General features: G+C 36.1%; 1 protein-coding gene across 2 annotated transcripts in view; it reads left to right on the forward strand.

Annotated features, from left to right (window-relative positions):
- LOC121014687 (protein adenylyltransferase SelO-like) overlaps nt 1-5,456 on the forward strand; it is a 36,036-nt gene extending 30,580 nt beyond the window's left edge. The window contains exons 18-19 of one of the 2 annotated variants that reach the window (XM_040451145.1): nt 1,723-1,802; nt 5,216-5,456. In XM_040451145.1, coding sequence (XP_040307079.1) covers nt 1,723-1,802; nt 5,216-5,338 — 203 coding nt within the window. In that variant the 3' untranslated portion in view covers nt 5,339-5,456. The remainder of the gene's footprint in view (nt 1-1,722; nt 1,803-5,215) is intronic. The other variant, XM_040451146.1, reaches the window with a different exon arrangement.
- The last annotated feature ends 6,931 nt before the right edge of the window (nt 5,457-12,387 follow it).

A 12,387-nucleotide genomic window follows, 5' to 3' on the forward strand; every position in this document is an offset into this window, starting at 1 on the left:
TTCTTTTTGTTTAAAGATTGTACATATTTTTGTGTACACGTTTTTATTTTAAAGGAGTTCTGTATGAATTCTTTAAAATTGAAAAATACCTGGGTGGCTCAGTTGGTTAAGTGGCTGACATCGGTTCAGGTCATGATCTCATGGTTCAGGAGTCCGAGCCCTGCGTTGGGCTCTGTGCTGACAGCTCAGAGCCTGGAGCCTGTCTCAGATTCTGTGTCTCCCCCTCTCTCTGCCCTTCCCTCCCCTGCTCACTTTCTCTCTCTCTCTCTGTCTCTCTCTCTCTCTCTCTGTTGCTTGCAAAAATAAAACATTAAAATTGAGAAATGCAGAAAGACTAAAAAAAGATCCCCTGTATTTGTAAACATAGTTACTATTTACTTTTTGATGTATTTACTTCTAGTCTTTTTCATGTGTATTGATTAGGAGAAATATGTGATGGTAATCATACTATGGTATAATTATATATATATATATATATATATATATATATATATATATATATATTTTTTTTTTTTTTTACCAAGAATAAATAAGGCATTTTTCCTTACTACTTCATTCTTTATAATGGAACGTTTTTAATGGCTGGATAATATTTCTTAGGAAGGGTATACAGTGTTTTCCTTAACCATTCCCCTAATATTAAGTATTTACATTGTTTCTGGTTTTCTTTAATGTAAATAATACTTTTTAAGTTCTAATTTGTTTTCATAGACTACATTCCTAGAGAATTGCTAGGTCACAAGGCACTTATATTATTAGATTATCCGTCATATCATGGCAGATCTTTAAAACCAAGTTGAAAGGGAATTTGTATGTTTCCACCATTCAAGTAGTTTGGAAAACTGTTGAGAATCACAAAATTGTAATTTCTGGAGTCTGCTCGGAATTTCTGTTGTGCCAGTGGGGATAAGCATCCTCCCTCTCCACTCAATTGATAAATTGTTTTGGAAAAAGCTCATCTCCAATAAAGACATAGTGTCTGGAATTTTTTAAATGTGCCATTATACCACCTTTAATATGAAAAAATGTGTGGTTACTATCAAAAATGTAAATTAATAAGGAATTTTGCCTTCCTGTAACCCTTCATCCTTGCTCTTGGCAGCATGAACATTAAGCAGTCCCACTAAGTCAGACCTTAATTCTGAGCTTGAGGATGTTAAAAGTAGCAACTTCTCCTCCCCCACCTCCACTCAGGCTGTGGGGTCTAATGCAGATGCATTCACTACTTTCTCCAGCCTTAGAAAATGCTTAGTGAGGGGCGCCTAAATCGGTTAAGTGTGTGACTCTTGGTTTTGGCTCAGGTCATGTTCTCAGGGTTGTAGGAAGCAGCCCGATCCTACAGAGCCTGATTGGGATGCTCTCTCCCTGTCCCTCTCTCTCTGTCCCTCCCCCACTCGCTCTCAAAATAAATAAACGTTAAAAAAAAAAAAAAAACTCAGTGAACTGAATATGGTGCAAAAATCCCAAAGTAATGATGAACCACTGAAGAGAAAAACCAAACCCAGGACTGCTCATAGCACTCAAAAAAGTGTTTTCTGTACCATAAGATAATAGACACTGTACATTGTTTATAAACAATCAGAATTGACTGATGCTGATCTTTGCTTCTCATTTGTGCCTTCCAGCAAAGTTCTTAAAGCTTATCTAATTTTGGGGGAGATTTCATATCGCCTTTGCGGACTTAGTAATTTATTGTTCCAAAACACGCTTTTCCCTCTGAAGCTGTTAATCCTAGGTATGTGCTGAGGAACTGGATGGCAGAATCCGCAGTGCGAAAAGCAGAAAGGAATGATTTTTCAGAGGTACGGTGTGTGAGTCTCCTGGGTTTATATTTACTAATTTTAAGTGTATCATATTTTAAGCACACTTACTTTGTTTGCAGACACGTGAAACTAGACCACTGCCAGTACCAGCTTTTCCTTCTTGTTGCCTGGTCTCTATCAGTAAATCATTGTTTCATTTTTTAAAATAAAAAAATTTAAATTAAAAAAAATCCATTCTTTAATGGATTTAAAATTTTAAAGATTCATTTATATCATAAATCTATATTACTTAAACTACTGAGGGTTTGATGCTGCTGCTTCTTGTTTATGTTTTGGAGTTTTGGATTTCAATCTGTGGAATCCAGTGAAGCCTGATTTAAGGGTGCATCTCCCCAGAGGGAATTACTTTTGCTTCTACCGGGTGTCCAACGCACTAGCAATGTGGGTCCACTTAAATTCATACTGACAACAGTGAAGATAAATGAACTGGGTCTATGTGCATCTGCATGGATGAATCCCACATGTAATGTTAAGCAAAACAAGCAAGGGGCAAAGGAATATATACCACATGCTTATTACCACTTAAATACAGTGCAAAACATGCAGAATTGTATGTCACTTAGGGATGCATGTGTGTATAACAAAAGTAAAATGAATAAAGATGATAAATACCATTTTTGGACTGTGGTTACTTGGAGGCAAGGAAGAAATTTGCATTAGGGAAGGAGACTCCTATTGGGCTCCAGTCATATTGGAAGTATTTGATTTCTAAAGCTGAGTGGAGGATATACAAGTGTTCATTGTATTGTTCTGCATACTTTCTTGTATGCTTCAAATACTTCACAATCAGTTATTTACAATGCAATGTACATAATTATTTTTTTTTAGAAGAGGAACAGCCTTGGGGTGTCTGGGTGGTTCAGTCAGTTGAGCATCCGACTTCAGCTCAGGTTGTGATCTTGCAGCTCATGTGTTCGAACCCTGCATTGGGCTCTGTGCTGACAGCTCAGAGCCTGGAGCCTGCTTCGGATTCTATGTCTCCTTCTCTCTCTACCCCTCCCCTGCTTGCACTCTCTCTCTCTCTAAAAAATAAAATAAACATTTTAAAAAGTTAAAAAAAAGGGGGGGGATGGCCTTGGTGTTCATGCTGTCACTCTGTGCTGCACTGGAGTAGGTGTTATGGATGCTCCTGCCTTCTTTCCCTCAGAATCATTCTCTCCACAGAGTGTGCATGGTCACTACCAACTGATCAGGGCTGGCCTGAGAAACTATTTTTGCTATTTCTAATTTGGAACTTGCATTAACTTTATATTTCAGTAGTTCAATTAGCTTGACAGATCTAGGTTTTCATTTTAGAAAATATTTTAAAATATCTTTTTTTCAATGTTTGTTTTTGAGAGAGAGAGAGCGCGAGCGGGGAAGGGGCAGAGAGAAAGGGAGACGCAGAATCTGAAGCAGGCTCCAGGCTCTGAGCCATCTGCACAGAGCCCCACTCAGCTCAGAAAGATGGACAACAGGGGGCGCCTGGGTGGCTCAGTTGGTTGAGGGGCCAACTCTTGATTTCAGCTCAGGTTATGATCTCACGATTCATGAGATGGAGCCCCATGTGGGGCTCTGCGTTGACAGCATGGAGCCTGCTTGGCATTCTCTCTCTCCCTCTCTTTCTCCCCCCTCCCCCACTCATGTGCACACTCTCTCTCTACCTGTCTCAATATAAATAAATAAACATTAAAGAAAAAAACTAAAAAAGAACTAACTAAATAAAAAGATGACAGAAATGGCTTACCAGCAGGGCAGCATCGCCTCCTCATTTGCAGGAGTTCAGTCCATGTCAGTAGCCCGGCACGGCAGTGAAGCTCATGTGTGCACAGACGAGGTCCACACTGGGAAGACGCAGGGATAGCCCTGGCTTAAAAGCTTCATGCTCCATAGAAACCAGTATCTCTTGTAACAACTGCATAGGCATAGTCTCCAGTGTCCCCATGAGCGGCCTGCCTTATACCGAGTCACCACACTAGAGAAAGCCCAAAACACGCTGTCAGGTATCTACAGTTTTCCCATCCAGATGCTACTTGTCAGTCATAAGCAATGTTATATGGTGACATAGTTGTCATACCACCTCATCAAGTTACCAGGGGAACAGAGCCAGACAGTTAATTCAGGGTTAAATTCTCATGCAGGAAAGGAAAAAGATTTTGTTAAACCTTTATATGGGTAACCGTTTACACACACAGCTTGTGTTTACCTGTTTGCATCAAACACACTTCTTGAGAATCTACTCTATGCAAGGTGCGGTGAAGAAGTATAAAAATGTATTCAGGGAGATTTTTAGCCAGCAAGTGAGAGTAGAATAGGCATAAATAAGACTAACTTTGGTAAAAGTGTATGTATAGAAAAAACCCTGGGGGAAGTTGAGAGGGGCTCTAAAAGCACCATATTGATGATGATGCTGTCTTCCTATTAAATATTAGTAATACAGTAATACCCTCTATTTGATCTCTTGGTACTTTCTTAGTATAGACAATCATGCACCTTTTTCTATCAATAGATCTAAGCATTCCTTTATCAACACCCAAGGAAATGATATGCACCAAAAATACCAAAGGAAATGCACCAAAAATATATTTTAACTGAAGTATGGTTGACATATAACATTATATTACTTTCAGGTGTATGACATGATGATTCAATATTTGTATATACTGTAAAATGATGACCACAGTAAGTCCAGTTAACATCCATCACCATACATAGTTACACATTTTTTTTTCTTGTGATGAAGTCTTTTCCAATCTACTCTCTTAGCAACTGCTATACTGTATTATTGTTAACTTTAGTCACCATGCTATACATTACATCTCCACTACTTATTTATTTCATAACTGGATGAGAAGAAACATTTAAATCCTAGAATTATTGTTGAAAGAGGTGTGTTTTTTGATGCCTCAGTTTATTACCATGGGTCAAAGTGCAAATGAGGAAGTGGCATGAGTTGGAATCCATGCCCTTGCTTTGGAAAGACTGCAAACCACTGACACTATTTTCTTTTTGTAAATATTTTAGAAAATTATAATTCTCTTAATTCTGTGAAAGAATTGCTGAATTATCAGGATATATGTATGATGTGTATATGTGTGTGTGGATATATATATATGTATATACATATGTGTGTGTATATATATATATATATATATATATATATATATATATATGGTCTTTTTGAGAGGGTACATATTTGTTCTCCTGTTTTAACACAAAACTAGTACTTAAAGGAACTTTCTGTGGAATGACAGAAATTTTAAGTAACAAGTATAGTTGAAATTTTAATACAACATACAGTGTTTAAACATTTTTAAAGAAATTTCAATTTAACCTTGTCATTCTGGGAATTTAGAAAATTGATAGGTCCTGAGGAAGAAAATGTGCATCTATGTGCTTCAATTGTTTGCCAGGTCCATCTTCTCCAGCGTGTTCTTCGGCATCCTTTCCAGAAGCATTCTGCAGCTGAAAAAGCAGGTTACTCCTCACCTACTCCTTCTTGGGCCAAGGACCTCAAAGTTAGCTGCTCATCTTGATTTAGGTTAAAGAAATGAAGGGATACTTTTGTCATTGAACTCAACATAGAATCATCCATTTGATAAATTCTTTAAAAAATTTTTTTTAAACGTTTTTATTTATTTTTGAAGGAGAGAGAGAGAGAGAGCATGAGCAGGGGAGGAGCAGAGAGAGAGGGAGACAGAATTCGAAGCAGGCTCTAAGCTTTCAGCACACAGCCCGATGCGGGACTCGAACTCACAAACTGTGAGATCATGACCTGAGTTGAGGTGGGACGCTTAACCGACTGAGCCACCTGGGTGCCCCACCATTTGATAAATTCTTAATGACCATCTACATTTTGATGACAGTCTCACATTTCATAAAAAGGATTATGTATGCAATTTTTTTTTTAACCAAATAAACTGGACCTATTCTTTGGAACATCTTTGTGATCATTTTTGTTCTAATCAATAACTTTAATGGAATAATAAAATATGGTAATCCATATGAGTTATGCTCAATAACTAAAAAATCTTACGGCAATCTTTTAATGATTTTATGAGTATTCATCTAAAACATAGTATGTACCCAGCATTGTGGGGCACATCAGATAAGTAACATAGTTTAACTGCTCTCCTAGAGCTTTTTCATATATGATGGTAAATTTCAAACATTAACCAAAGTAAAGAGAATAGTTTAATGAATCTGATTTACCCACCAGCTTCTTAATTAGGCATCAATGCCTGATCAATGTATTTCATCTTCATCCCTACACACTTCCCCTCATTCCTAGTTATTGCTTTTAATTGAGGTATAACTTTTATATCCCCATGTATTTGTAATAAGTTCCCAACTGTGTTTCATTTAATTTACAAATATTTCTGTATGCATCTCCAGATGTTAATGATTTAAAACGTATACAGTACCATTATCACCTTAACACAAATTAACAACTCCCTAATGCATCAAATCAAATAACTAGTTTTTGGATTTTTATAAGTTATTTTCACCACTATTATTATTTTATAGTTGTTTTTTTGAACTGGGATCTAAGTAAGGACTATACATTCAAATTAGATGACAAAATCTCTTGAGTTTCTTTTGATATCTTCAAGTACAGCCACCTACATATATTTTTTTTCCCTTTCAGTTTTTTGTTTTGTTTTGAAGAAAGCAGATAATTTATTCTGTACTGTGTCCCAGAGCCTGCATTTTGCTAACTGCATCTCTGAGGTATTGTTTAACTTGTTGCTCTGTCCCCCTATATTTCTATAAAGCTTCAATTTATTTGAAGAAATACTTGCTATCAGAAGACAAGTGTTGTACCCTTCCACCAAGAAGTACATATTGGCTGTCTCTTTTTGTGATATCAATAGCCACTGACAATCATCACTTAGACCCAATGACTCAGTAAGTTGCAAAACAATAATATAGTCATATCATTCATTTGTCAGCTGGAATCCTATAACAGAAAACTTTCTATCACTATTATTTACTTATCCTGAGGTTCAGAAAGCCAAAGAGTTGGTTCCCAAGCATGTTCCAAAGACAACCAGTGGGCTTGTTGTTTTATCATTATGAATTCTTGAATTAAAGCATATTTTATGTTTTACACTATTGCAATTATTCTTACTGATGTATAAATTGTCCCATATATGGCCAATGAGGTTTTATTCATAGTGTCTCTCTGTGTGCATGATCCTAGAAGTTTTTGATAGCTTCTTTGTTTTCTGTGGTAAGTTCCATCCTGTTTGTGTGTTTCTTGCCTTACCCCCAGAACCAGTCATTTTTCTAAGGAGGCCCCATCCAGGGAAATGATATTTAGAGATTGCAGTTTGGAGGCTTAATGCTTTGTGAATATTTGAAACTCTTTTCAAAGCTTGTTAAATTACAGCAAACATCTGAGTTGTAAACTTTCTTTTCTAAAATTAAATGACATGAACTAAGAACACAAAAAACCAAAAATAGCAAAAAGATACATTATTAAAACTAAAGAAAAGTCTGTGGGGTGCCTTGGTGGCGCAGTCAGTTACGTGGCCGACTTCAGCTCAGGTCATGATCTCACTGTTCGTGAGTTTGGACCCTGCATCGGGCTCTGTGCTGGCAGCTCAGAGCCTGAAGCCTGCTTGGGATTCTGTGTCTCCCTCTCTTTCTGCCCCTCCCCTGCTCGCTCTCTGTCTCTCTCAAAAATGAACATTAAAAAATAAAAAAAATAAAACTAAAGAAAACCTCACAAAATTTTAAGGTGACTGTTATTATTTAATTGTCAAACTAACACTTGCTCATGCCAAGTAATACATGCTCATGTAAAAAATTTAAATAAAGAAGTATATTGAATAAATGTGGAAGTCTTCCTTCATACTCAACTTCCTCCTCTTTCCTATACCCATTCTCTGTCCCAGATATAAATATGCTTTATGAGTCTTGTATCTGTCAGATTTCTGCCATACATTTACATACCTATCTAAAAACATACATATATAAGTGCACAGGTTTATGTGACTAGGGGCACACTTGACATATTATTTTGTAAACTGGCTTTTATTTAGTTATACATATATTAATATTCAATATGAGTATGTGCTGATCTTCATTTGCTTTAATGGTTTAAAAATATTCCATGGTATAGATATACCATATTTTGTGAAATCATTTACATATTTGATACCCAATTGTGTTTCCAGATTTTTTTCCATTGTAAGTATAGCATCCTTGTCTGTGTATCTTTGTAGAATTCTACAAATAGAATTAATTGGGTCAAAGGTATATGCATGAAAAATGCTTATATAAACTGCCACAAAAGGCTTTACCAGTTAATATCCCCAGTGATGTATCACAATACCAGTTTATTCACACTTCAGCATTGGATATTGTTGTTTTTTTAATTTTCATTTTTTTTTATTTTTGAGAGAGATACAGAGCGCAAATGGGGGAGGGGCAGAGAGAGAGGGAGACACGGAATCCGAAGCAGGCTCCAGGCTCTGAGCTGTCAGCACAGAGCTCGAAATAGGGCTCGAACTCACGAACCACAAGATCATGACCTGAGCTGAAGTTGGACACAACCGACTGAGCCACCCACGCGCCCCTGGATGTTATTGTTTTATATATTTTTTCCCAATCTGATACATGAAAATTTGATTTATTATTTTATTATCAACTTTTATTATTCATGTAGCACATAATGTTTGTTTTTCACGTAGTAAATATTGTTTCTTTTTCTACTATCAGTGTTTTATTCTTTAATGGTATCTTTCTAAACAGGTTTTTAATTTTCATATATTTGAATTTGGCAATTTAAAAAGTTATTTTCGGATTTTGTGTCTTTAATTTTGCTTAAAATTTATAAAAAATATTTCCTCATATTTTCTTCTAGTATTTTTAGAATGTGTAGTTTTAATCCCTTTGAGATTTGATTGTTTTTTCTACATTGACAGATAAAGTCCCAATACTATTTGTCAAGTAGTTTATCCTTTTCACACGTTTGAACTACAACTTCTATCATATATTAAATTCTCATGTATTTAAGCTCATGCTAGACTTCATTCTATTCTTTTTTCTTTTCAACTCTTCTACCAATGCAACTCTTTTCATTATTTTGATTGTAGAGTATATTTCAACAGTTTGCTATCATTAATCTTTTAAAATGTTTTCTTGGCCATTTAATTATTTAAATGAATTTTTATGTGTGTCAACTTTCATAACAAGTCTTGTTGGGATTTTGATTGGGTTTATATTAAGTTTATAGACTGACTTGGAAAGAATTGACATCTTTTATGACACTGCATTTTCGCATCCAGAAACACCACAGGCATTCTTCACTTTGTGTGGTACTGCAGGATTGTACAAATGGCCGTGCAAACTGAAACTCTGTAAAGTGATCTTAATAATCAATGGGAAGAATTGTGATTGTTTTGTGATCTTCAAGAACTTTCGGTCAAAACCTTAAAAAGTTTCACCATTGGCTATAGATATACAGGGAAATAAAATAGTAAAACTAATATTTACTGCTCTGTAACTTAAAACTTTAGAAACATTGAGAAAGTGTTTTTCTTTGTAAGAAACTTGTCAAGAGTAGCCTGAACAGTGCTTGCCTTCTTTTTTTTGTCATATTACTCATAATACAGAGCAAGGATCTTCTCTATGCTTTGGTGAGTTGCCACTATTTTTTCTATACCTCCATTTATGTTCTATTTGAATTTTACGGTCAGAATTTTTTTTTCCATTTATGTATTGCAGCTTCATCCTTATTGGCCAATTTCCCTCTTTCAGTGATCATTTTTATAAAATGCCACGTGGGTTTACCACTGGTAGACAAGGAGCCAATCCAACTACACCCTTTGCTGTGTGTGCATAAGCTGAATAACAAATATACAGTGATCAGTCACTAACAGACTTTGAAAGAAGTGATGTGGTTGGTCACTAATCATGACATTCATCTTTTTTTATATAGTAATTTGTGCACTGGAACGCTAACAGCAAAGTTTGTACTTTACCCAACTGCTCACAGTTCTAATACCATGGTAGCAAATGTTGGGGAACTAGTGTTACTTAACTAATTGTGGAACTTGTGCATATTGGAGATATGCAAGACAAGGGCTGTCTTCACCTGTTACCTAACATTTTCTTTTATGTCCTATAATAAAGATGTATAGTTTTCTTCATATAGGCTTTAAAGATTTCTTGTATCCATTCTCAGACATAGTGTAATTTTTGTTGATATTCTGAATGAGATCACCTTCTGTACTACATTTTCTCAATGGGCATCATTGGTACACAGGACAGTTTTTGGTTTCTATAGTTTATCTTGGATCTAGCCATGTTGTTGAACTCCTATTTTTACAGCTTTCAGTGGATTGTTTTAGTCTTCTTTGTTTTTAACTAGACATTCACATCATCTGAGAACTGAAGATACTTTTTGTTCATCTGCAAATGACTGAAAGTTGACTAACATTGTCTTAACCACACAGAGGTTTGTTTGAGTCACATAAAGGGAAGTGCACGACCCAAGCATTTAGGGCTGCTGCAGCAATTTAGCAATGCCCTGAGGGGCCCAGACTTTCCTTTCCATTCCCCCATCTCCTTAAGGCATTGAGTTGGTCCTCTGCTTGTTGCCTCATGGTCACTAAATAAGTGATGGCCTCCAAGCTGTGATCCTCAGTCCAGTCAGGATGGAGGAGGAAGGGAATGGGGAAGAAGGGAGGATGCCTGTAACAGGGAAACAAAAATCCTTCCTAGAAATCCCCAACAGTGTTTTACTTACATATCATTTCTATTTTTGTATTTCATTGGCAAAGACTGGGCCACATGACCATTTCTGGCTGCAAAGGGAGTCTAGGAAACTATTTTTAGCCAGGTATGTTGCCATTCCAACTAGATCTTCTGGTAATTAAGAAGAAAGGGAAATTGGATACTAGGGCGATGAAAACAGTGTCTTTTCATTGCATTCTGTGATTATGAGACTACAGGTTTTCCATATCTTCTTGCATCTAATTTGGTAATAATTCATGTTTCTTTAAAAAAATTTTTTTTAACATGTTTATTTATTTTTGAGAGACAGAGAGAGACAGAGCATGAGCAGGGGAGGGACAGAGAGAGAGGGAGACACAGAACCCAAAGCAGGCTCCAGGCTCCGAGCTGTCAGCACAAAGCCTGATGCGGGGCTCGAACCCACAAACTGTGAGATCATGACTTGAGCTGAAGTTGGACGCTCAACTGACTGAGCCACCCAGGCGCCCCAATATTTCATGTTTCTTAGAAAAATTAATCTAATTCATCAAGATGCTTAATTTCGTTGACATATGTACCATTTATTGCCTTATAATACTTAATTTCTTCCATATCTGTAATTTCATCCCTGTGCTTTGTTTCTAAGCTTCTTAATGTATGTTCTCAATCTTTTATCTTTGATTAAATTTGCTGAACCTTAGTCTTTCATGTTGGTCTGAAATTTTCAGGTCATCTGTTACTTTTTTTTGGTCTTCTGTTTCATTAATTTTTATTTTTCTCTTTATAACTGACATATTTCTAATTTCTTTACATTTATTTTTTATTCTTTTGGCTTTCTTGGTTTAGAACTTCATTTATTTTTTACCTTGTTTTCTAATACATGAAATTAAGACTATAAAATTTCTGGTGGGTCTTGCATTGGCTATTCTCATGGTCATTAATTTCTAAGTAATCTGCATTTTTGCAGATTTTACATTGGTTTTATTTTTAATTTAAGGGGTCTGTGGAACCAAATGGGTTGGCTTTTTTGTTTTTGTTTTGGCTATTCTTTTGTAGTTATTTGTTTTATTTTACTTTGTGACCAGAGACTATGACATACATTATACCAATTTGGGAGAAATTTGATTTTTTTTCTATGTGTACTAATACATAGAAAAAATATAACTATTTCATGCATATTTGATAAGAATGTGTATTCTCTAAGTTAATGTAAATACTGTGTATTTTATTGGATCAAAATTTTCATTTGTGCTACTCATTCTTACTTACTTTCAATCTAATTTACCTATTGGATTTCTGAGAAAGATGTGTTACAAATCTGCAAGTTATTAGGAACCCCAAGAAAGTCCAGTCTTAGAGTCCAATCCCACACTTTCGTGAATTTTATTTCCAGGAGTTATACCAGGTTCTCACAGTGAAGATCTGAGAAAAATCCCCTGATGTTTCCAGCAGGGAAAGAGGGAAAGTACCCATTTTGAAATATGCCAGAGCATTCTGTTCTTCTTAACAAGCCCAGCCCTCATGCAAAACTATTTTACCTGAGCCTAACCTACTGAGATTTTTATCACAGCCTCACTAACCAGGAGAAAGGGAAATGCCCAACTCCAGCCTTCTTTAGCCTTCCATGCGGGGGAAGGGAAATACCCAATTTAACCCCCTCCAACCATCTTGTCCCACCTAAGGGGGAAAAAACTGAGAAGCATTTGTGAAGTGCACAGCCCAGTGCCCAGTGTCACAGGCTAACTAAAAAACTGAGATCTAATCACAGGACTTTAGAATGCTTCCCCTTCCCCATACATGACCACCACATTAGTAAAGTCGTATTAACTACTATGCCTTTTACCCAACATATCATGTCCAG

Source organism: Herpailurus yagouaroundi, unplaced genomic scaffold (assembly GCF_014898765.1).
Source record: "Herpailurus yagouaroundi ecotype Mexico unplaced genomic scaffold, PumYag 203, whole genome shotgun sequence".
Lineage (NCBI taxonomy): Eukaryota > Metazoa > Chordata > Mammalia > Carnivora > Felidae > Herpailurus > Herpailurus yagouaroundi.